At 40.7% G+C, this 25,221-nt stretch overlaps 1 protein-coding gene across 1 annotated transcript in view; it reads left to right on the forward strand.

Annotated features, from left to right (window-relative positions):
- LOC121319420 (glyoxylate reductase/hydroxypyruvate reductase-like) overlaps nt 1-23,366 on the forward strand; it is a 35,041-nt gene extending 11,675 nt beyond the window's left edge. Inside the window, exons 2-9 of the mRNA XM_041256842.1 lie at nt 202-332; nt 2,822-2,894; nt 3,100-3,216; nt 4,662-4,750; nt 5,206-5,310; nt 9,876-10,011; nt 10,722-10,852; nt 23,135-23,366. Of these exons, the coding sequence (XP_041112776.1) occupies nt 202-332; nt 2,822-2,894; nt 3,100-3,216; nt 4,662-4,750; nt 5,206-5,310; nt 9,876-10,011; nt 10,722-10,852; nt 23,135-23,256 (904 nt within the window). The 3' untranslated portion in view covers nt 23,257-23,366. The remainder of the gene's footprint in view (nt 1-201; nt 333-2,821; nt 2,895-3,099; nt 3,217-4,661; nt 4,751-5,205; nt 5,311-9,875; nt 10,012-10,721; nt 10,853-23,134) is intronic.
- The last annotated feature ends 1,855 nt before the right edge of the window (nt 23,367-25,221 follow it).

Here is a 25,221-nt window from a genome sequence, read left to right on the forward strand (position 1 = left end):
CAAAATGAAGCTTGCAGGAACTGTAGATAAGGGTCTAGGCTGCAATCTATCAAACAATTACTCCAAGAGATTTATTACATTTTATATACTACTAATTGTACACTTTTCAGCTAATTGAACATGAAAGAATATTTGTTTGAATTTTGAAAGTTATTTGGTTTTGAGTTATCATGAATATACAAACAACCATATGTGTTTCAGCTTCGATGTCCAGCTATGGGACTCTAATGAACCAGTACCCAAAGTAGAGCTGCTTAGAGGAGTTGCAGGAGCCCATGGTCTCATCTGTCTTCTCTCAGACAAGATTGATAAAGAAGTGCTAGATGCAGCAGGTAATTTTTTAATACTATGTGTTTTGTATTACTTTGAAGATATTTTAAATCTCCTGGGATGCAACATCTAGTTTTTAAAGTATGTTCCTGTTTTTAGAGTTAGGGGACAGCTGGTTGAGATTTAACCAGGGTAGTGACAATTTAGGCAGTTTGGATATTTACTGGAGGCCTTCTGCTCTTTTACATTAGAAAAGGGCCTGTGTTGTGAAGCGAGTTGGGAGGATCCTGTGGAGAGTGGGAACGAAAGCGTGAATTTTGATGATAGGGTAAGAATGGTTTTGAGAGAGAGAGAGATGGTTAGATTAGATCCCTTTTAGTTTTATTTTGGAGAGAATCCTGGCCTGAACAGGGATTTGTTGTTTTTATCGGTTTCAACCAGAATAATAAACCAGTATTGTTTGCAATCCCACTTTGTTTCCAGAGTCCTGCTTCACTCAAACATGACAAACACTACAGTATTGTAAACATCCGGTTCACACGCCATATATTAATATATTATTTGGATTATTAGTTTTGACTGTAATTTTACATTGTTTGGCAGATGATCAGTTCTGTAGTAAACACTAGCTGTTTGATGTCTCTTCACAGTTAGTTTAGGCTGGATTATAATTTTATTTTTGAAACATTGGATGACTCTTGGGATAATATATAGGTGTTTGATAGTAAACGGTGGCAGTGATCCAAAACGGAAAGTAAATAATTAAAATATAAATAAATACAAGGCAATAAAGGGCTAGCTCTAAGGCTAGCCATATTTTCAAAGTGTTTCCTGTATTCTTTAACTCCTATTTTTTTTAAAGGAGAAAAAAATCATGTTAATTAACAAAAATAGGCGTTTTACCTCGTACATAAAATAGGAGTTAATTAGATTGGAGTAAATGCTTTGAAAATATGCCCCCCCCCAAGTATTTTCAAATTACTTACATATGTTTTTGCTCCCTTACACTATGACATGCAGTCACATTGTTAGATTATTATTATTTGTAAGTCTGTTGGGTGCTTTCATTTATGAGTTCAGAATCTGCTCTACAGTACTATTTGTCTTTCATAAACACATGTAATGTTGGATAGATCATCTGAAGTGTCTTTATATTTGTACCAGCACCATCTAGTGCACAGCAGTGTATTGCCAGCAATGCAAAAAAAAACTTGGCAGATGACAAGATGGTGCTGGCTCATACTTCTCCAAAGACACTTTGACTGATCTAGCCTAGGTTACCTAGACAGTACATATGGCAGAGCTAGCCTAGGTTACCTAGACAGTATACAGTGGCTCTCAGAAGTATTCACCCCCCCTTTGCATCATGTTGCAGGTAGCTTCAGATGTCTTTAACTGCCCTATTACCTTGACTCTTGTTGCAATTCCTCAACTCTGTGTTGGGGGGCAGCTCTTCAGTTCTTGTTGCCAGCCATATATATTGTCTAGGCAACCTAGGCAAGACCTGCCATATACAGTGGCTCTCAAAAGTATTCACCCCCCCACCCCCCTTGGACTTTTCCACATTTTATTGTGTTACAACATGGAATCGAAATTGATTTAAATTAGGAGTTTTTGCCACTGATTAACAGAAAAAAAGTCTATAATGTTAAAGTGAAAAATAAAATCTACAAATTGTTCTAAATTAAAAGCCCGGACCTCAATCCAATTGAGAATATGTGGAAAGAGTTGAAAATTGCTGTTCACGAAAGGTCCCCATCCAATTTGACGGAGCTTGAGCAATTTTCCAAAGAAGTACGGTTAAAAATTGCAGTATCCAGATGTGCAAAGCTGGTAGAGACTTATACAGACTCATGGCTATAATTGCTGCAAAAGATGCTTCTACCAAATATTGACTAAAGCTGGTGAATACTTATGCAATCAATTATTTTCTGTTTTGTATTTGTAATTAATTTAGGACAATTTGTAGATTTTATTTTTCACTTTGACATTATGGACTTTTTTGTGTTGATCAGTGGCAAAAACTCCTAATTTAAATCCATTTTGATTCCATGTTGTAACACAATAAAATGTGGAAAAGTCCAAGGGGGGGGGGGGGGGGTGAATACTTTTGAGAGCCACTGTATATGGCAGATCTAGCCTAGGTTGCCTAGACAGTATATATGGCTGACAACAAGAACTGAAGAGCTGCCCCCCAACACAGAGTTGAGGAATTGCAACAAGAGTCAAGGTAATAGGGCAGTTAAAGACATTTGCTACTTGCAACACGATGATATTCACTTAAGGTATTTTAATATAATCTGTGGAGGACCTGCTATTACTACAGTCTTAATCCTTTTCAACTGAAGCAGTGTTCTTTCCTAATCACTCGCATATAAGTGACATACAAGGACATGATTGAACTTCAGTTTTGTCTTAAAACTGGCTCTGAATATTTAGCTTTGTCAAAGTATGACCCTCTTACCGATTTGCTACTTCTGTGAGATTAGAGAAGAAATCTAAATATAATTTCTGTGTAGAAATGTTTATTCTTCTCTTCAACCCCTTCCAGGGACTAATCTAAAGGTTATCAGCACATTCTCAGTAGGATTTGATCACCTTGCAGTCGATGAAATCAAACAGCGGTGAGTATTTCAGTTGTCTCTTTTCGTGTTACTATTCTCAAAGCAATATACATTTGTGACATTGGGGATTAACAGGCAAAGGCCCTGTGAATCCACAAGTATATGTTACAGTATGAAAATAGGCAAGGTGTTAAGGGTAACAGATCAGTCCATTAGGGTATAAGTGTGGAGGCAGCACACTAACTTGCTCACCTTTGTGTTGCAGAGGAATCCGTGTGGGATACACCCCTGAAGTGCTGACGGATGCAACTGCTGAGCTGACAGTGGCTCTCTTGCTTGCGACAGCACGTAGGTTACCTGAGGCCGTGGAGGAAGTTAAAAAGTAAGTTCTCTTAATTTTGCTCTTTTATTAATGGGTAACAGGTAAGTAGACCATGAACAGTGTGGAGTAACTGCCCTCAGGCCCTATGTTAATGGAAGCTGCTTCAGGAGTTTGCCGCAATAGGTAATTTGCAATGATTACAACTATTGAATAGTTATCGACCTGTCATTGCAAATAGATCTGCTAGTTTGCAGCTTTATCAGATGATCTTGGAGGCTAAGCGTAGACCTGGCTAATACTTGGATGATTGACCTCAGTGGGGTTGGTGGTACAAAAGGAGTGTTGCATTGTGGTCCAGCACTTAAACTGTGTCCAAGTGTGGTAGGATGTATATCTTTATTTTTTCATGAAAGATGAGGGACAGTATAACTGGCTACATACGCCATGAGTGCTTATTCTCTAGGTTCTGCAAACGCACCTCAATCCCAGAACACCTGAGACCATTCAGAAATGGGACTTTATCACAACATTGAGACAGACAATTGTATTAAATTGTTGTGTATTTTTGTCATGTAAATTTGTTGAAACCAACAAATTTATTTGTAATCTGGATTAAAACTGATGACATTCTTTGTGTTTTTGAAGATATATAAGTTCTGTCCTAACGTATTCCCAGTAGTCCAGCAGAACTTCAATACAAATTCTGGCCTAATTATATCCCCCGGTGTCCCAATTTATTTTTATGAAGGGGGCAGAACACCCTTGCAACAGAGATGTTGTGTCTGTATAAGTTTATTTATTTATTTATTTATTTATTTTTAGTTTAGTCATCACCAGTGGTTTTTACCCTGGTTTTCTCCCCAATTTGGAATGACCAATTATTATTTTTATCCCCGGTTCACCGCTGCAACCCCTGGGCGACTCTGGGAAATGGAGGCTTAAACCCTCGTCCTCCAAAATGTGTTCCTGCCAATCTGTCATTTTTCTCACTGCGGATCCACAGCGAAGCCACCAGACCTATAGTTGCCAAAGGACAACACAAATCTGAGTGGCTCCACTGCAGACCCGCAGGCGCCCTATCAGCCACAGAGGCCACTGGTGCGCCGTGAACCATGGATTCCCCTGCCGACCTAATCCCTCCCTACCCAGGCGGCGCCCAGCCAATTGTGCACCGCCCCCTAGGAACCCCCGGTCATGATCGGCAATGACATAGCCTGTATTCGAACCTGCGATTTCACGCAGAGCGCCTTTACTGGATGCGCCACTCAGAGCTCCTGTAGGAATCTATGTAATTAAATAGGCTAAATGATCTTTAGATGGGATTGTGGATGCTACCAGGGACCTGAAAAAGATTTAACTAAAGGGAAAAGGTGCTGTCTCCAACATAACCATACTAGGGTGCTGGTTAAGTTCTGGTGCAGTGAGAAAAAGCTTAAAGTGTGACATGCAAATCAGTCATTTGCTGACTAGGCCATCTAACCTGCCCCTTTGCTTTGTATTTGAAGCGGTGGCTGGAGCACCTGGAAGCCCCTCTGGCTGTGTGGATACGGCCTCTCTGGGAGCACTGTGGGAGTGGTGGGACTTGGAAGGATAGGTATTGTGTTCTACAATAATGTCATGTAATATAATATAAAGAAAAACCTGAAAAAAGGTTATACACAGATAATTTGCCAATCAAAAAACTCATTTTGTTGGTTCTGCTTCATGTGATTTGACTGCTAGAGCATTCAGGGAGAGTAAACCTAAAGTAACAAACAAAATAATAGCCTAGTGTTTTTTATTTAAGTATTTGTAATTTTACTTTCCAATGATATAAATAATCATATGGTGACAGCTGTAGCAAAATACCCACAGCAGATTGGGATGTGAAGAGAGGCAGGATACCAAAACCTTGCTCTAACATACTCTGGTGTTGACCATTGTATCCCCTGATATGAACTGCTGCTTTATCCAAGTATAACTCATTTAATAACAACAAACAAAAGGAACAAACATCTGTAATCATCCAGTGTTTTGTTGAATTAGTTGATGGTATTTTTGCCTTTCCAGGTTTATCAATTGCAAAGCGCTTGAAGCCCTTTGGTGTAACACGCTTCCTGTACACAGGGCGCCAGCCCAGACCTGAGAGTGCTGCAGAAATCCAGGGGGAATATGGTAAGAGCAATCTGGGATTGTGCAAGGTGACACTCCTTGTACAGGCTATTCCTTTAGAGACTGTTGGGTGAATATTTTGAATTCTGTGATATTTACCACCTGGGGAGATTTATTGTAGTTATGAACTTCATTGGGTTTGGATAAATCATTAATATCAGACAACTGGCAAGCCCAAGATTTTTTCATGTTTAGCCTTCTGTATTATAGGTATGAGGGATGCATCAGAACTGCATAACCCAATTGTTAGCGGTGTGAGCTTACACCCTCAAGCACCCTTGTGCTTAATGAAGGCAGAGCAGTATCTACCACATTAAGGTGGTAGAACCTGGAGAAAGTATGCGGCATAGCCCAGCCAGCCGCAGTACAAATATCGGACATTGAGGCCCCTCTGTACGGCTACCATGCAGCGAGACTGTGTCCACAGTCCAATGTGAAAGCCGCTGTTTTGAGAGGGGTTGTCCATCTCAGTGCCCGCACTGGGCAGAGGAAATTCAATCCCTCATCCTCCATTGAAGCAAATGGGGGTGGATGAAAGGACTGCAGTTCCACAGACTGATTAATGTGGAAGGCTGTGAGGAAAGCAGGGTTGGTGCGCAGACACACTGCTACCATCATGCCAAATATGCATGCAGGAGCTGTGCAGTGGAGGTGATTAGCTACAAGGAAGGCTGTCTTCATAGACAGGTACTTCGTCTCTGGAGTATATGGGCTTAAACAGGGTCTTTGTGAGAGCCTCTAGTACAATATTAAGGCTCCATTCGAGGAGAACAGACCTCCCGGGAGGCTATTCACAGAGCGCCTTTTAAGGAGTCGGGTAGCCAAGAAATGTGCACCCGGAGACACCGAATCTACGGGGGCATTGCATGCAAAAGTAGAAGCTAAATACATCTTCAAAGTGGAAGGTGACCTACCAGAATCAAACAGTTCTTGCAGAAACTAAGATAACTGAGATAGGGCAAGAGATTGGGTCATAGCTTCCAGCCAGACACCAAGCATGGAAATACCTCCACTTGTAGGTGTACAAAGACCTAGTGGAGTCTGCCCTAGCATTCTGCAAAGTACCCACAAGCACATCTGATAGCCCAAGGGCTAACCAGCGGTCCCTTTCAGGGGCCAGACCCATAGCTGGAACCTGCCCGGTTCCTGGTGCTAAAGAGTGCCTCTCGCCTGTCTGAGGAGATCCACGCTCAGTGGGGTCTCCTAGGGCTGGCCGTGTAACAGTTGGCACGGGGTCGAAAACCAGATTCTCCTAGGCCACCTGGGGACCACTAAGAGAACTGATGCATCCTCTAACTGGACCTTTTTGAGAAAGGCCAGGAGCAGTGGTATAGGCGGGAAAGCACACAAAAATGCTTTGGGCCACTCGTGCGCTAGAGCATCTACTCACCTGAGCCACACTTGTAGCGGGCGCATGTGAAGCAGACCCAGCTGAATGGCCGATATGGCTGCAGCTATCAAATGTAACAGTTTCTGGCACAATAGGAGGGTGACCTGTGATCCTGTTGGAACAGGGGACGGCAACCCTGGGTAGTGCAACTGTGTCGTTTGACAGGTATGCGCGCATCGTAATGGAGTCCAGCTGGAGCCCCAAGTACGTCGTGCACTGCACCAGTGTAAGCAGACTCTCTGCATTGTTGATGGTGAGTCTCAGCCTCGCCAGATGCTCTGTCACGACCGCAGTGCGGGCCACTGCTCCCTTTCGCGAATGGGAAGAGATCAACCAGTTGTTGGGAGAGTTTATTACTCTGATCCCCTGCAGCCGCAGGGGGGCCAGGATAGCGTCCACGCACTTTGAAAACGTACAAGGAGCTAGGGAGAGACCAAATGGCAGCACAGCAAACTCATAAAAGCTTCCCTGAAAAGCGAAGCGGAGATACTTCCTGTGCTCTGGACAAATGGGAACGTGAAAGTATGCATCCCGTAAGTACACAGTGGTGAACCAGTTGCCCGGCCGGATAGACTGGAGAATGTGACAGTGAGTCAGCATCTGGAATCTCCATTCTTTTAAGAACCCGTTGAGAAGGCTCAAGTCAAGGATGGGGCGAAAGCCCCATCCTAGGCCTACCACGCAAGTGAGGAGGCCGCTGAAAGACAGAAAGGCGAAAGGCTGTGTGTTTTCAGAGTCGTTGGTTCTGTGAAAGTGGCGAGTCAGCTTTCAGCACTGTGGCGGTGTGCCTGCCCCTGTGCATATTTATCTTTATATGTTGTGTGTTGTGTGTTAATGTTGGTATATAGTCATTGGTACACAGGATATAAAAGGGTCTGTGTAACACGAGTGATTTAAAATGTATATTTGTATTTAGGCACCAGGATTGCACAGCACTTCACGTGCAGGTAAAATGTAATATGTGAGCACGGGAAATTGAACTAAAGAACAAGGAGATTTATTATATATGCAATTGCTAAAACGTTTTGGAAGCACCAGCATGGTACTTGTTTAATGTTCGTCCACTCTCTGTCTGTCTGTCTGTCTGTCTGTCTGTTTGTTTGGCCAACGCACTGTTTTTATTAGTTTTTTTGTTCAAACTATTTATTTTCTTATTAATAATAAACCATGCAACAGCGCACTTCAACTCACTCACCACTCTGTTTCATTTCCTGGTTCTGATGTCACCACCACTACAGCCAGCCTGTCACAAGCATGAATGCAAGGAAAATAAAATCGATTCGACTCGAAGCTCTTTTCTGTCAGCACGCTCAGCTCAACACAGAGAAGGAAAAGGAGAAATGTCTTCCTCAGGATGACTGTTTTAATCCCTCGATGGACGGGACAGAGTGCATCATCCCTGAAAGGGGACTCCTGGCAGCTGTTGTATAGAGAGCTCAGCAATACCTATCCAATGGGCAGACATATCCCATGCATAATGTCTTTGGTGGTTGGGAATTTATCCGCAATTAGTCTGTGTGAATTAAAAGTGGATTTAAACCCGAGGTTTTAAGAAGACAATTCTGTGGAGGTGAATGTTTTTACTCTCGACTGTAAATACGATACTGCATAAATACACACACTGTTTAGGTTCTCTGTTTTTCTGCATTTCACCATCAAAATATGCACAGACCAATTGAGTTTCATAAGGAATAAGATACATTGTATTTTGTCGGGTTCTGTCTTACTAAATGATCCCTCAAGTTGGTGGTATTGCCACAGAAGCTCATTAAAACTCAACAAACTGCACATTTTACTGTTCCATTCTGTTATTTTTATAAAAAAAAAAAAAAAAAAAACTAAAAAAACTTCCAAAAGTCTGACGGCATTATTTAAAATGTAATTAAATTGACAATTTAACTAGCAAAATCTGATCCTGAAATGCATCCTACCTCTAGTCTCTTCTCCTAGGTCACGCTTACTCTCAAAACGTACATGCGTAGTGGGCAGGGAGTTTTTTTAAATTATTATTATTATTTAAAGGAACCAAAGGAAAGGCAAGGAATAAGAGTGTAGATTTAAATTTAGCCAGTCCTAATAAAAAACGATCCTATTAATGAACTGATAGATGCTTTTTTCTTTTTTTTTCAAACCATCGAAGGTTATTCCAGCAAATCGATGCATTGTCCCATCCCTACTCTGAAGCATGAATGAGTATGAAATCGCCTTGGTGTCCTTGGATTGGATTTATATTTTTTCTTTCTGCCTCCTAGAACTGCCTTGGTGCCCCTGAATTTTCACGCCTAGCGAAGGCAGCATTGCCTTGCCCAAACAAAATTGGAGGAGACAGACCAATGTTTGATTGTGGGTTTAAGTTAATAAATAGAGAAAAATGCATGGGGTAGTTTGATATGAGAATTTAATGCACACCGAGGGGTGGGATGCTGCAGTAACCCAGAGGATGAAGCCCGAGGCGCATATCCAAGCATCCCATCCCAAGGGTGGGCATTCAGTGAGCAGTTTTTTTTCTGCCAGTTTGGTCTGTACTAGGAGTTATAGCATTACTAACAAATTAAACAGTTTAAACTTGTAACTTTAAAACAGCAAGTTTCCTGTGGTTTTCAGGGAATCGGGGCTGCATTTTTCTTCTGTTATTTGCTAATTTTGTTGTATTTTTGCAGTTAGGAGGCTGAAGGGTTAGGGAGTGTGTTCAAATTGAGATTTAACATTTTCTGTACAACTATTTTACCAATTTTATGTTCACTAGTTTGCTCCGAGGGTGTTTTGTGTTTGCTAACATTTCTGTGTACCTTTCTGTGAGAACTGGCTTACCGTCAGTCAGAATCAGAGTGTATTACAAAGCATCTTAATCTGTGGATGGGAGCCATGTTGCCAAGGTAGTTTCGATGTTGGAAATGTCAGTTTCTCTTGGATTTACCTGACTTTCACTGGAAGTGGAGGGCTCCTGAGGGATTTCTTTGTCAAGTACACACTGGAGAATTGTGAAGATGTGTTGTTGTGTGACAACTTGCACGGGTAGCACTCTGTTGCTGGTATTAATCAGACGTGTTTACTGGACGTACAATGCGGGAAATATCAACTGGATGAACCCTTTGAAAAAATAGCTCACCAGTTATTATAACAAATTAATGCTGTGGCTGTCTGTTTTTTTTTTTTTTTTTTTTTTTTTTTCCCCCAGTGCCTCTTGACAAACTAGCAGAAGAATCTGACTTTGTGGTTGTGTCCTGTGCCTTGACTCCTGAAACTCAAGGAATGTGTAACAAAGATTTTTTTGCCAAAATGAAGAAAACTGCTGTGTTTGTAAACTCAAGCAGGTGAATGATGGCTTGGTGGGAGTTTGATTAAAATGTTGTATAACACTACCAGCATGTTTTTTAAAATAATAATGAAAACATTTCATGTAAAATACTTCTTTGGTAGCAGAGTTTAACAATGAGATAACTAAGAGCATGTAAATTGAAATTTGAACATGCCTTTTTATAATTTGTAAACTCATAATGGAACAGATTTTTGCATTAATTGAGCACTTACACTTGATATATGTAGCACAGAAGTAGCGAGTCACATATAAAACCATTCATTGTGCAATACATAAGTAAATAGAAGTGTAATCACTGCTGAAGTTTTGAATAAAACTTTGTAAATCTGGAGATTTGTACTTGGACCGCTGTATTTAATGCAAGGGCTGGAACCTGTAGTGACTTAGAATTGATTTACAGCACGTCTTAAATTACATAGTGCTAACCAAACCATTCCAGTAAGTCTTACCTTATATGTATTGCCATCACTTTGTAGGTCTCACATTTTAATCAATCAGTCTTTCTAATGTCTTTAATTTCCTGTGTGATGCTGCAGAATTGAAATATCTGGAGAGATTAGTAAATTGAATCGTCCACTTTTAAATCTGTTTAGTCTTTATCATTATTGAAAAGCTAATACAATATAAACAAGCTGACATGCATAATTGCTTACACAATATAGTGGTTTAGCTGTAAGTTTGAAGTGTCCATTTCCTGTATTTCAGAGGTGCTGTTGTGAACCAGGATGATCTGTACACTGCTTTGACCAGCGGTCAGATTGCAGCTGCTGGACTGGACGTCACTGTTCCTGAACCTCTACCCACTGACCACCCTCTGCTTACGCTGAAAAACTGTGGTAAGGATGAACGCTCACATTATGATTATAAAAGTAGTGAGAAATTGTGCACAGTCAAGAACCCAAGGAAGTTTTGTTTTATTTATTTATTTATTTATTTTAACGGCACTGTTGATCAGCTATTTATCTGAATTAAACAGTTGGGACTCGATTTTCAAAAAGAGGTGTAATTCAGTGGAAATGGCAAAATCAGCAGATGGTCCCTGAGGCTGCTGGCACAGGCATTAAGTAATAGGAAGCAATTACAGAAGAATGTACAGTTGCTGTCTCATGCTAAAGACAGCAGCAGGACTGTCGACAGTCTGCTTGGTACTGGACTGGAATGTAACACCGGGCTGGAACCAGACGAAACGGAGCAAACTGTTCCCTTCAAGCACACATGCCTGTGAGAAACTGCTGCCCAGCTTCTGTATTCCCAGGTGCGTGGCCCTTCCTCAGCACAGAGCCATGTGGTGAGGACGCAGCCACCTCTTCTAAGAGAAGGTGATAGGGAAGAGCGCTGTACAGGTGAGGGATGCAGAGCACTCTGTAGAGCTGCAGGAAAAATGTTTCTCTAACATACGCTTGGAGAATGCGCACAAAACTCAACAGAAAATGCAGTTTACCAGTGCCTCCTTGTGCATTATGCAATAGCAAACAATGTACCGTAAGAATGTACAGTTGCTGCCTCAGCTTGCTAAAAACAGCAACTGAACTGTCAATCAGACATACTCAGTACCAGACTGGGGATTGTAAAACCCAGGTCGGTAGCAGGTCGGAACCGGGACTGTACCGGGGTTGTTACAGTAGTATACAGTACTGTTGTGACCATCAAGGGGGCATCTGCTGAAGCAGCAGCACTGCTTTGAAGTAATGCAACAGGGCGGATCTGTAGCCAGGGCACCTGCAAGACTGCAGTGACCTCTTGATCAATGGCATAAGCTCTGCCGTACAGGGAGAGCTTAACTGCAGGGGATGCGCTGTAAGACTTCACGTCCTCAGACGAGAATGCCAGCTCCTAGAGACGCAGAGCACCTAGGAGGAATATGCCCAAAACTCGTAAAACGCGTTGATGCAAATAGAATGTACAGTTGCTGTCTCAGCTTGTAAAGACTTTGCATGACAAGCAATGCTTTTGGTACTGGTAGCACAATGTAGGTACATTTGTGCACAATAGGGTTTACACATCTCCTATGGCCCCCCTGCTGGACGCATCTGCTGAAGCAGCAACACCACTGTGTAACAGGGCAAATGCTGCATCTTCTATATACAGTACTTACTGTAACAGGGCTGGTGCAGTACACCGTACTTGTAACAAAACCCCCGCTGTCTCAGATGACACAAGCAGCAAGTACTGTAAAAAGATAAAAACAGCGTGAGTCAAACTCAAGCTGGGTTTGCTGCTGTTGTTTGATGCCTAAGCACTAGTACTGTCGAGTAATTTTGTATGGTACACGCAGTGCATGGCGGGAGACATGGTACCCACGGTACGGTTCACAGGGTACGTGCACACGGCCTACAGTTACCACTGGATCAATTATAGGGGGTGCCCACCCTATAACGCTCTTGGTTAACCAACAGTCCAAAAACTGAGGAAAACCTACCGAAGAAGCAATATACAGGGGTGCCAACCTGTATAGCTTCTGGCTTAACGCAACACAGCCCTAAGACTGGAGGAAGCCTGCTGTCACTGACAGCCTTCGCAGTGGTATTGCAAGAGAAACCAGAGCGGCAACGAGACACTACAGGAAGGACTGCGAGCAGTCAGACCCGAAGCAGAGCTGAGCTCAACGACTGCTAGTGAATCGGCAAAGGTAACCTTGTTCATTGTACAAATTACTGGTGGGAACAGGAGCAGGTCTGGAACCTACAGTTACCCAAGAGCGATAAAGGGATGCCCACATATAATGCTCTTGGCTGACCAATAGTTTGAAAACTAAGGACAGCCTACTGTTAGCCAACAGTCTTCATACTAATTGTGCAAGCAGATCTTAATGTGGCAACAGGACACTGAGAAAAACCTGCAAATAGTCTGACCCAGCATGTCTCCGCCTAACGCAGAACAGCAGAGCCCAGCAGCTGTGTTAGTGTTTCTGTGGGGGGAAAAAAGAAAGTGCACAGAAAAAAAAATAATAATAATTTTCACACAATACAGTAATCGAATAATTACCATTTTTAATATAGTTTTTATAACATATATAATATAGATTTTTTTTTACGCTTTGACCGAAGCTAGCAGCTTAAGAATACAAGTAGCCAACTTAAGGTGTTCGATCCCAGGGAAGGGGCAGCAGAGCTGCTGGTTTCGCACGGCACAAGGCCACTGAGGGACTTAACGATAAACCACAGCTGAATGCACAATATATGAAAGTAATTACTATAATATGTAATTAATCGCATTAATAGTGTAATGCACAAGCGAAAAAGCAGAGAAGTATTTTATTCAACACTTATCTGTTTGTAGATCTCGCTCTTGGGCCGTGAAAGGAAAAATGATGACTGTTAGTCTCGGCGGTCTTTTTATGCCCTCGGGTACTGGTGCAACTGTGTCACTGGCACTGCATGCAGCTTTGGAATATCTGTTCAGGTTAGCCTCCTGGGTTCCCCGGGGACAGGCGCAGTAATTCTGACAGCACAGTTCCTTAGGGGGAAACATCTGCCCAGAGCTTTTCCATCAGCTCTAAGTCTGCCGATCGCGCGAAACGGTGAATCTCTTCTTCGGGAAAGCAGATGAAGATAAAGACGACGTGGGCTACTTATCCTGGTCTGTTATCCGGTCTCCCTTGGCACAGAACCATGGAGTGAGGATGCAGCCACTTCTGATGGAGGGTGATGTGGAAGAGCCCTGTGCAGGAGTAAGAGCTGTAGAGCTGTGGCACAGCTGGTTCTCCAGCGTGCGTGTGGAGAAATGTGCACAAAACTCACAGAAACTGCAGTTCCTGTGTCGTCTTGCTGTGCTCTGGCTCCAGGCTGGAAGAACATCTGCTGTGCTTGTCCTTAACTGGCAGACTGGCTTTGCATGTCTCGCAGGGATAAAACCCAGGCATGATGAAAGAAGCAAGCAATGCACTGTACAGTATACAGATGTACAGGTGTTGCCTCAATCTGCTTCTAGACAACAACTGGTCTGGTAATGGGCCAGGGGCATTTTCACCAGTCGGTTCGGTACTGGTTCTGTGACTTTAGCCTTGGGTTGGTACTAGAGGTCTTCACAGGTCTACCTGGACCCGAGACCCAACTCGTACCGAACGTGTTTTAGGGTGCAAAATTGTCACGCAACACACTCGGGTCGGGTCCGATTTTGTTTACTCAGTAAACTGTCGATTTTTCTATTAGAGGCTCTCTTTGGTACTAAACATCATGGCTTCCCCCAGTAGCACATGACGTGGCTTGCAGAGCACAGCAGCAACACCTGACTCGTATCAAAGGGGTTTCTTTAGATCAGTCTTAGAAGTCGGAGTAATGGAGTTGTTTATGAAAGTCGTGAAAGATAAATGAATTCCATGAACAAAAGCTCACAGAAAAATGCAAGTCTGCAGTGTGGGAAGCATTTATTGTGGACAAAAAAAGAAAACAAGTTTTGCAAAACACATTTTACATCTCAATTCCACTTGCTGTTGTGTTAAATAGTAGTCATGCATTTCTGAGATTGTACTTCAGTTCATTTGATTTTCAGATAATGTATTTATCTTTGTATCTTTTACACAAACATATGTGTCATTTTGTAGTCCCTTGTGTTGGTTTGTGGTGGAGTAAACACTGTCTGTAGTTAAGCCAGATTTCCAGATTGACTGGGGAAAAAACAATAATTGTTGGTTTGTGGTTGGGTTGATCAATTTGGACCCGTGAAGACCTCTAGTTGGTACGGTACGGGCACGGTGCCAAGTCGGCACTGGTGCGGTAACCTCAGTCCCGGTTAAGTACCGGGTCGGGAACAAAGCGGGTCAGTGACCTTGGTACCGTATGGTACAGGTCCTCCGATTTGCAGTTACCATGGGTAGAAATGTACAGGGATGCCCACCTGTACAAGCCAGTAAAACAGCTGTTATCAAAATGACATCAAGATAATGTGACAGATTGTAAACAACCACAACTGAAGCAAGTGTCTTGGTCCTATGCAGCGCTGTGAATCCAGCAGCTGTCACTACACGTGTGCCGTAGCACGACGCTGCAGAAAGGCCTGTGCATAGTCTCTCTGAAAACAGAATGAGAAATTATTAACAAAATACAGTAATAAAAATTACTAAAAATATACAAACTGCCTTGTAATGCTAGCCAAAGCCAAAACGAGAATAAAGTAACTCCAGTCAGACTATTGCAGTCTGGGTGGAGAGCACAAAGTCAGACGACTTATGTTGATTGATCCCTGGGAAGGAGCGACTCTAGCCACTGGCTTCACGCAGGGTACAAGGCCACAGTGGACAAAACAAACAGGCTGTAGTGCACACATATGCGTAATTAGTAAAACTAATACAGCGATTTATTTGTAATATCACATTTTGTGTAAAACACAATAAGTGCGAAATATATAGTAGAAAAAAGTAACAAGTACTTATCTGAAACAGCTCTCCTGTCCGGTCAGTTCTTGAAAAGAAAAATGGTCTGTGAACACAGTGATTTTATGTCCTCTGGGGCAGGTCCTGACTGTGCGACAGGCTTGTTCAGCAGCTTTTTGTTATATCTTTTAAGAACATAAGAACATAAGAAAGTTTACAAACGAGAGGAGGCCATTCGGCCCATCTTGCTCATTTGGTTGTTAGTAGCTTATTGAACCCAGAATCTCATCAAGCAGCTTCTTGAAGGATCCCAGGGTGTCAGCTTCAACAACATTACTGGGGAGTTGATTCCAGACCCTCACAATTCTCTGTGTAAGAAAGTGCCTCCTATTTTCTGTTCTGAGTGCCCCTTTGTCTAATCTCCATTTGTGACCCCTGGTCCTTTGTTTCTTTTTTCAGGCTGAAAAAGTCCCTTGGGTCGACACTGAATACCTTTTAGAATTTTGAATGCTTGAATTAGGTCGCCACGTAATCTTCTTTGTTCAGGACTGAACAGATTCAATTCTTTTGGCCTGTCTGCATATGACATGCCTTAAGCCCGGAATAATTCTGGTCGCTGTTCTTTGCACTCTTTCTAGAGCAGCAATATCTTTTTTATAGCGAGGTGACCAGAACTGCACACAATATTCAAGATGAGGTCTTACTAGTGCATTGTACAGTTTTAACATTACTTCCCTTGATTTAAATTCAACACTTTTCACAATGTATCCGAGCATCTTGTTAGCCTTTATTATAGCTTCCCCACATTGTCTAAATGAAGACATTTCTGAGTCAACAAAAACTCCTAGGTCTTTTTCATAGATTCCTTCTCCAATTTCAGTATCTCCCATATGATATTTATAATGTACATTTTTATTTCCTGCGTGCAATACCTTACATCTTTTCTCTATTAAATATCATTTGCCATGTGTCTGCCCAGTTTTGAATCTTGTCTACATCATTTTGAATGACCTTTGCTGCTGCAGCAGTGTTTGCCGCTCCTACTTTTGTGTCGTCTGCAAATTTAACAAGTTTGCTTACTATACCAGAATCTAAATCATTAATGTAGATTAGGAATAGCAGAGGACCTAATACTGATCCCTGTGGTACACCGCTGGTTACCACACTCCATTCTGAGGTTTTTCCTCTAATCAGTACTTTCTGTTTTCTACATGTTAACCACTCCCTAATCCATGTACATGTGTTTCCTTGAATCCCAACTGCGTTCAGTTTGAGAATTAATCTTTTGTGCGGGACTTTGTCAAAAGCTTTCTGGAAATCTAAATAAACCATGTCATATGATTTGCAATTATCCATTATCGATGTTGCATCCTCAAAAAAATCAAGCAAGTTAGTTAGACACGATCTCCCTTTCCTAAAACCATGTTGACTGTCTCCCAGGACCCTGTTACCATATAGGTAATTTTCCATTTTGGATCTTATTATAGTTTCCATAAGTTTGCATATAATAGAAGTCAGGCTTACTGGTCTGTAGTTACCTGGTTCAGTTTTGTTTCCCTTTTTGTGGATCGGTATTACGTTTGCAATTTTCCAGTCTGTCGGTACCACCCCTGTGTCAAGAGACTGCTGCATGATCTTGGTTAGCGGTTTGTAAATTACTTCTTTCATTTCTTTGAGTACTACTGGGAGGATCTCATCCGGCCCAGGGGATTTGTTTATTTTAAGAGCTCCTAGTCCCTTTAACACTTCTGCCTCAGTTATGCTAAAGTTATTTAAAACTGGATAGGAACTGGATGACATGTGGGGCATGTTGTCAGTATCTTCCTTTGTAAAAACTTGTGAAAAGTAATCATTTAATATATTTGCTATTTTTTTTTCTTCATCTACGATTTTGCCATTTTTATCTCTTAAACATTTAATCTCCTCTTTGAATGTTCGCTTGCTGTTGTAATATTGGAAAAACATTTTGGAATTGGTTTTAGCTCCCTTAGCAATGTTCATTTCTATTTCTCTGTACTCTTTCTGTGTACTCTTTCTGCGTACTTTCTTTTTGGTCCTTTTTTAATGCTCTGTGAAGTGCCTTTTTTTGCTGAATATTTTTTTTTAATTGATCTATTAAACCATTTTGGCAATTTAGTTTTACATTTAGATTTGTCTACTTTAGGGATGTAATTGTTTTGCGCCTCTAGTACTACATTTTTGAAGAACAACCATCCTTCTTCTGTGGGTGTTTTCTCTATTTTACTCCAATCTACTTCTGTTAGTCTCTGTTTCATACCTTCATAGTTTGCTTTTCTAAAATTGTAAACCTTAGCTTTAGTCATTACTTTTGGGGTTTTAAAAAAACACTTCAAATGAGACCATGTTGTGGTCTGAGTTTGCCAGTGGTTCTCTGACCTCTGTTTTAGTTATTCTATCTTCGTTATTTGAAAAGACTAAATCAAGGCATGCCTCCCCTCTAGTCGGTGCCTTGACAAATTGTGTTAGGAAGCAGTCATTTGTCATTTCCACCATTTCTATTTCATCCTTCGTGCTACCCACTGGGTTTTCCCATTTTATTTGGGGGAAGTTGAAATCCCCCATTAGTATGGCTTCTCCTTTGCTACACGCATTTCTAATGTCATTGTATAACAGATTATTGTGCTCACCGTCTGAATCTGGCGGTCTATAGCATGCTCCTATTATTATGCCCTTTGAATTTTTGTCCATTATTCTGACCAATATTGATTCGGTTTTATTTTCTTTGTCCAGGTTTAACACCTGGGCTTCAAGACTGTTTCTTATGTATAGCGCTACCCCTCCTCCTCTTCTGTCCTGCCTGTCTTTCCTATACAGTGTATACCCACAAATATTATATTCGTCCCCATCACTCTCAGACAACCAAGTTTCTGTAACACCTATCACATCATAGTTACTTGTTAGTGCAGTAGCTTCAAGTTCTAGAATTTTGTTTCTGATACTTCTAGCATTTAGATAAATACATTTAATGGTTGTCTTACCTGAGTTGTTGCTCTTGTTTTGATGCGGTCTCCCTTCTGTTTTTTTGTTGATTTCTCCCCCCTTCCTTTCTAGTTTAAATGCTTCTGAACCTGCTCGAGGATCTTTTCTCCGAGTAGACTAGTTCCCTTGTTATTTAAATGCAGTCCATCCCGTCTATACAGATAGTCCTCGTTGTAGAATGTGGTCCAATGATCAAGATAGGTGAAGCCTTCCCGTGTGCACCACGTCTTCAGCCATTCGTTTTGATTAATTATTTCCAGCTGTCCATATGGTCCTTTGCAAGGTGCCGGTAGTATACCAGAAAATACCACAGTTTTGGTTTTCTCTTTTAATTTCCTTCCTAGCTCTCTGAATTTGTTTTGCAGGGATTTTGGTCTGTCTCTTCCAATGTTGTTTGTACCAATGTGGACGACTACTACCGGGTCGTCTCCTGTTCGTTCTAGGAGCCTGTCCACGTTCTCAGTGATGTGCTTGACCGAGGCTCCCAGAAGGCAGCACACTGTTGTAGTAAGGGGGTCCAAACTGCGAATTGAACTTGCTGTGTTTCTCAATATGGAGTCAACAACAATCATGACCTCCCTTCTTTTGCTGTCTGGTCACCACTGTCAATGGGGTCCTGGATGTTATTCCTTTCATTCTCTTGTTGTTGGTTCTGCTGGTCAAAACTCTGAAGTGACTCAAATTTGTTGGTTGTTTTGATTTCTGGTGGTTGTGTTTGACGAAGTTTCTTTTTTTCCCTGCTTCTGCCTACCTGAACCCAGCTGTTCTGACCTTCTATCTCCCTGGTGGCTTTCAGTCTGTTAGGGGTGATGCAGACTTCCATGAATTGTGGGTGTGCCAGTTCCTCAAGATCCTGTTGCTGTCTCACTTCTTCCAGCTCCATTTCTAGCATACTTACTAGTTTATGCAAATCCTGGATCGCGCCAACATTGCCAATTCCAAAATGTTTTTCCAATATTACAACAGCAAGAGAACATTCAAAGAGGAGATTAAATGTTTAAGAGATACAAATGGCAAAATCGTAGAGGAAGAAAAAAAATAGCAAATATGTTAAATGATTACTTTTCACAAGTTTTTACAAAGGAAGATACTGACAACATGCTCCACATGTCATCCAGTTCCTATCCAGTTTTAAATAACTTTAGCATAACTGAGGCAGAAGTGTTAAAGGGACTAGGAGCTCTTAAAATAAACAAATCCCCTGGGCCGGATGAGATCCTCCCAGTAGTACTCAAAGAAATGAAAGAAGTAATTTACAAACCGCTAACCAAGATCATGCAGCAGTCTCTTGACACAGGGGTGGTACCGACAGACTGGAAAATTGCAAACGTAATACCGATCCACAAAAAGGGAAACAAAACTGAACCAGGTAACTACAGACCAGTAAGCCTGACTTCTATTATATGCAAACTTATGGAAACTATAATAAGATCCAAAATGGAAAATTACCTATATGGTAACAGGGTCCTGGGAGACAGTCAACATGGTTTTAGGAAAGGGAGATCGTGCCTAACTAACTTGCTTGATTTTTTTGAGGATGCAACATCTATAATGGATAATTGCAAATCATATGACATGGTTTATTTAGATTTCCAGAAAGCTTTTGACAAAGTCCCGCACAAAAGATTAATTCTCAAACTGAACGCAGTTGGGATTCAAGGAAACACATGTACATGGATTAGGGAGTGGTTAACATGTAGAAAACAGAAAGTACTGATTAGAGGAAAAACCTCAGAATGGAGTGTGGTAACCAGCGGTGTACCACAGGGATCAGTATTAGGTCCTCTGCTATTCCTAATCTACATTAATGATTTAGATTCTGGTATAGTAAGCAAACTTGTTAAATTTGCAGACGACACAAAAGTAGGAGGAGTGGCAAACACTGTTGCAGCAGCAAAGGTCATTCAAAATGATCTAGACAAGATTCAGAACTGGGCAGACACATGGCAAATGACATTTAATAGAGAAAAGTGTAAGGTACTGCACGCAGGAAATAAAAATGTACATTATAAATATCATATGGGAGATATTGAAATTGGAGAAGGAATCTATGAAAAAGACCTAGGAGTTTTTGTTGACTCAGAAATGTCTTCATCTAGACAATGTGGGGAAGCTATAAAAAAGGCTAACAAGATGCTCGGATACATTGTGAAAAGTGTTGAATTTAAATCAAGGGAAGTAATGTTAAAACTGTACAATGCACTAGTAAGACCTCATCTTGAATATTGTGTTCAGTTCTGGTCACCTCGCTATAAAAAAGATAGTGCTGCACTAGAAAGAGTGCAAAGAAGAGCGACCAGAATTATTCCGGGCTTAAAAGGCATGTCATATGCAGACAGGCTAAAAGAATTGAATCTGTTCAGTCTTGAACAAAGAAGACTATGTGGCGACCTAATTCAAGCATTCAAAATTCTAAAAGGTATTGACAGTGTCGACCCAAGGGACTTTTTCAGCCTGAAAAAAGAAACAAGGACCAGGGGTCACAAATGGAGTTTAGAAAAAGGGGCATTCAGAACAGAAAATAGGAGACACTTTTTTACACAGAGAATTGTGAGGGTCTGGAATCAACTCCCCAGTAATGTTGTTGAAGCTGACACCCTGGGATCCTTCAAGAAGCTGCTTGATGAGATTTTGGGATCAATAAGCTACTAACAACCAAACGAGCAAGATGGGCCGAATGGCCTCCTCTCGTTTGTAAACTTTCTTATGTTCTTATGTTCTTATGTTTGGGTTTTGGGTCTCTTAAGAGGTAAATACCCATACAGTAATGGTTTTCACTTGAAAGGGAACTGTTCTGTACAAACTTCTAACGCACGTATACAGTCATTCTGGTCACGCTAGATGTCCCTCATGAAAAAAGTCAGTGTTTGGAGCCTTCTGACTGTCCTTGTCAACAACGACTGTAAATAAAATACAACTGTTCAACCTGTTTTTGCAAATACACATTTATAAATTTCTGTATTTAAATGGTTCATAACAGGATATGATTTGTTTGCTCTAAAGGTTTTATGTTAAGCATGTTATAAACATTGTACAAAAAAAAATATGAAAGGTGGGACTGTTAAATCAGTTACAATAATAATAATAATACATTTAACATTGTTTTGCACTTAACATTTTTCCTCATAAGAATCAAAAAGTTATAATCCATGTATGGTAGCCTTTTTTTAAACTTCTTCCTGGGTCCTCATGGTAGCGTAACCACAAGATACAGGGTTTTGTTCCCAATGTATATTAAAGTGTTTATGTACACCTGTGTGGGGTTACAAGCAGTGCTAGGCTACATTGTAAATAAAAAGGTGAAAACTGAAAGGCTAACCACCACTTCATATCACAGAATTTAAAATAAATAAATAAATACGTGATGAGAATTAAGTTGTTTTTCATAGCCTGGGCATTTGTATGTAGTTGTATCTATGATCTGAAGTGTTGTCACTCATATACTGCCGGATGTATTATATGTACTGACCATTCTAAAGCAGACGGAAAGCAATCTGGAGGAAGTTTTAAATTATCTATCACTTTTGCCTTTGGATTATTATATAATTAGCTAAAACGAAAGTGTCAGAATAACAGTGAACCCAACTAATGGATAGATTCCCGCCGCGTTTCTGCAGAAAACACAAAATCGGTGGGGAAAACCAGAGGTGTAGAAAAAATGGTCGAAATAATGGAGGCTCTCCTTTGCAAATAACCCCCTTGATCTTTCAATTAAAATTTTGCGGTTTCATTATTATCCCCCTGTGGACAAGTGGGTAAGTGAGTGCAGGTGAAGCCAATGCAGCAGGGTAGAATGAACACACAGGCAATGATTTACAGGTGCAAGGGTGTTTATTGATTGAACAATGTCCAGAGCCTGATGGCAAATGACTGTAAGTAATAATGCTGGAGTGATACAGCGGCGTGTATCACTCTGTATTTAGAATCCTCGGGTTTGACCCGTAACCAAAAGTCCAGTCCTGCACACCGACATGTAACACAAAACACAGACACAGTTCACAGTGAGTGATTAGTGCTCGTGATGCAGACAGTTCTCTGTGAACAAAGGGAAAGTGCTGGTGTCCAGGTTTGATGCTGGCTAAGTAGCAAGAGCTCCGGATCGTGTTTGTAGTCTAGAAATGACAAACAACAGTTTTTACTTTCACAGACAAACACACAACACGTTTCCTGTCTGGGTCACTGAGTTTGGGTATTGTTGCTCCGCCCCTTTTCTAGATGGCTGACTTCCACCTAACCCAAGGAGTAAATTGTCATGCCATTTAGTCCAGGGTACTCTGTTCCTTTTACACAGCACCCTCACAGGTCGGGAGGGAGATCTAACACCAATCTCTGTCACACCCCCACAACAGGGATATAATAGAGATGTAGTAGAGGCGTGCAGGTTTACATGTACCTAGAGAACAGTGTATCCAACTAGACAGTGAGAATCTCAGGTTGCCAGTCTAGCCACACTAACTTCTAGATACTGTGGATATAGATCATAGGGATTGACTTTGCATTTAGCTGTGGTGAGACATACTTCTGCACATCTTCCTTCTTGTCTTGATCAAGATGTATTTTCTTAATTCTGCCTTACGCATAAAATGCTTTTAAAACATGAAATAAATTGATTGTGGTTAATGCATGCACATCAATTAGTTGCATCAGTCTTTTTGTTCTGCCCAAATAAGGAAAAAGGTGCAGTACAAAAACACAGTCTATTGTTAACTATTTTTTTTAAATCTGAGTTTTCAGAGTAGTCAGAACTATTGTGTGCAGAAGTTTTATCCCGTTTAACCCCTTTTCTGATGTTTCTTTTTTTTTCCAGTTATTCTGCCTCATATTGGAAGTGCCACGTATGCTACGAGAGGTACCATGTCTATTCTTGTTGCCAAGAACCTCGTAGCTGGACTGAAGGGAGAGGGGATGCCAAGCGAACTCAATCTGTAACTCGGAGGGATGGAAGCATTCCAGTTCTTTAGTTGTTTGCCCCAAATTCTATTTTTTAATGTTACTTTTCATCTTGCCACTTGATAATTAAAAGTGCTTTCTGAACTTCACTAGTGTTAGCAGTTATTTGGTTTTTGTATGCATTTTGTAGACTGTTAATATTATGTAGGAACCGTTCAATAATTGATAATTTATTGTTTATCTGGGTTGATTAGTTCTCTTACTAACAATATTTTAAATTGACGTGTTCTAAAGATCGAGGATTTACTATAAACACACATTCACATGCAGATACAAGGAATGGTTAATCAACAGTAGCATTTTATTAAATACAGAAATAATAAACAAAAATCAGAAGTGTCAGAACTTAAATGTCTTAGACTCTAAGTACAAAACACAATTGAAAAACTCACTGCCTTAACTTGACTAGCAGGCAATTGAAATATGACACTGCCTGTCTCCTCACACACCAGCAGCACTCAAGCTGTGACGTAGCTTGCTCACACACACACGCCCACATACAATCACAGCTTCAGATTGAAACGATGTAGACAATCCTAAAATGTCACATTAAGATTATTAATGATACCTAGATTAAATATATGGCAAGTTTACTTTTAACTAAATTCTTCATACAACAATATGAGGTAGATTACTTAGTTACACTAAAAGTTATTTCACATGCGAAGTGTGTAAACTAAATAATTAACAGTTCAATTCTATGTAAATGTGTTACAATTAATTTAGTTCCATGAAAGGAAAATGCAACTGGAATTATACTCAACAGTTCCTTGAAGCTTAGACTTTTGGTTTGGAAACTCAATCTGTGTCCAGTTCAAAAAGCTCTCTTTTCAGCAACAAAGTCTTCAAGCTCCCAGTCCTTCCATGTTTTAATGTCCTCAAAGCGATTGTTGTTGTATGTGTGAATTATCTTATAATTGAACTGTCCCTTCAGCCTAATCCCGTTCAGGCACCGGTCCTCTAATCAGTAGGCACATAGTTCAGTATGTCTGCAAGCCAGAGGCTCCCTTCTCAAGACACAGCAGTTTGCCCTGTTTCTCAAGACACACAGTTTCATTAATTAATCCAGTTACATTTTCTTGTTACTGCGTCTTGTAAAACGCTTTGTGATGGTGTTCCACTATGAAAGGTGCTATATAAAATAAAGATTGATTGATTTCTAATACACGTTCATGTATTATTATATTCAGGAAATATGTTCCACAATTCATCAACATTTTTGTGTATATAAAATTTATATTAATCCATATAAACAACATAAACAATTCATTAGTTAAAGCTTTGCAGACAATAAGTTTTCATTTTTTTTAAATTTACAAATGTTACTCATATGCTTAGTAAACCCCTCCCTAGCACTAACTTGTTTATTTCAGTCCAACTCTAACTAGAAGACCCCACTGAAAACAAATGTTCAACCATTTCAAAGAAAACCTAGTGGAACCACAAAAACAACTGGCATCAGATAATGTTGTGTGTTACTGTCTGACAGTACAAATATAACCTAGGCTATGATGACAGTAAGGGACATTGAGCTATCTGGAGTATTTATATCATTATTTGAGATGAGATGAACTAAACTATGTCAGTGAATCCTCAATGTCTGCTTAAGTACCCAGTCAAATAATAACTAGAAGACGTTGCTTCACTGGTGACGAGGACATTAAAAGCAAGGACATTAAAAATGTACAGGAGCAAGCTCTGCTGAACTGAAGCTCAATACTACAAAGTAAACCATCTGTGAAACGGAAATGCCAGTACATTGTTTTTTATTTGATACTTCTCATACCCAATGAGACAACCATTCAGGGGAGTTCAAACTCATGCTTGAGGGGCCAAATGTGCCCTTCCAGACTACAACCACTGATATATTGTGTTGAACTGACACAAACTACAAACTGATTTCTGTACATTAAACACAAGTGACCAATAGTTTCAGGGATAGAG

The sequence above is a fragment of the Polyodon spathula genome, chromosome 1, assembly GCF_017654505.1.
Source record: "Polyodon spathula isolate WHYD16114869_AA chromosome 1, ASM1765450v1, whole genome shotgun sequence".
NCBI lineage: Eukaryota > Metazoa > Chordata > Actinopteri > Acipenseriformes > Polyodontidae > Polyodon > Polyodon spathula.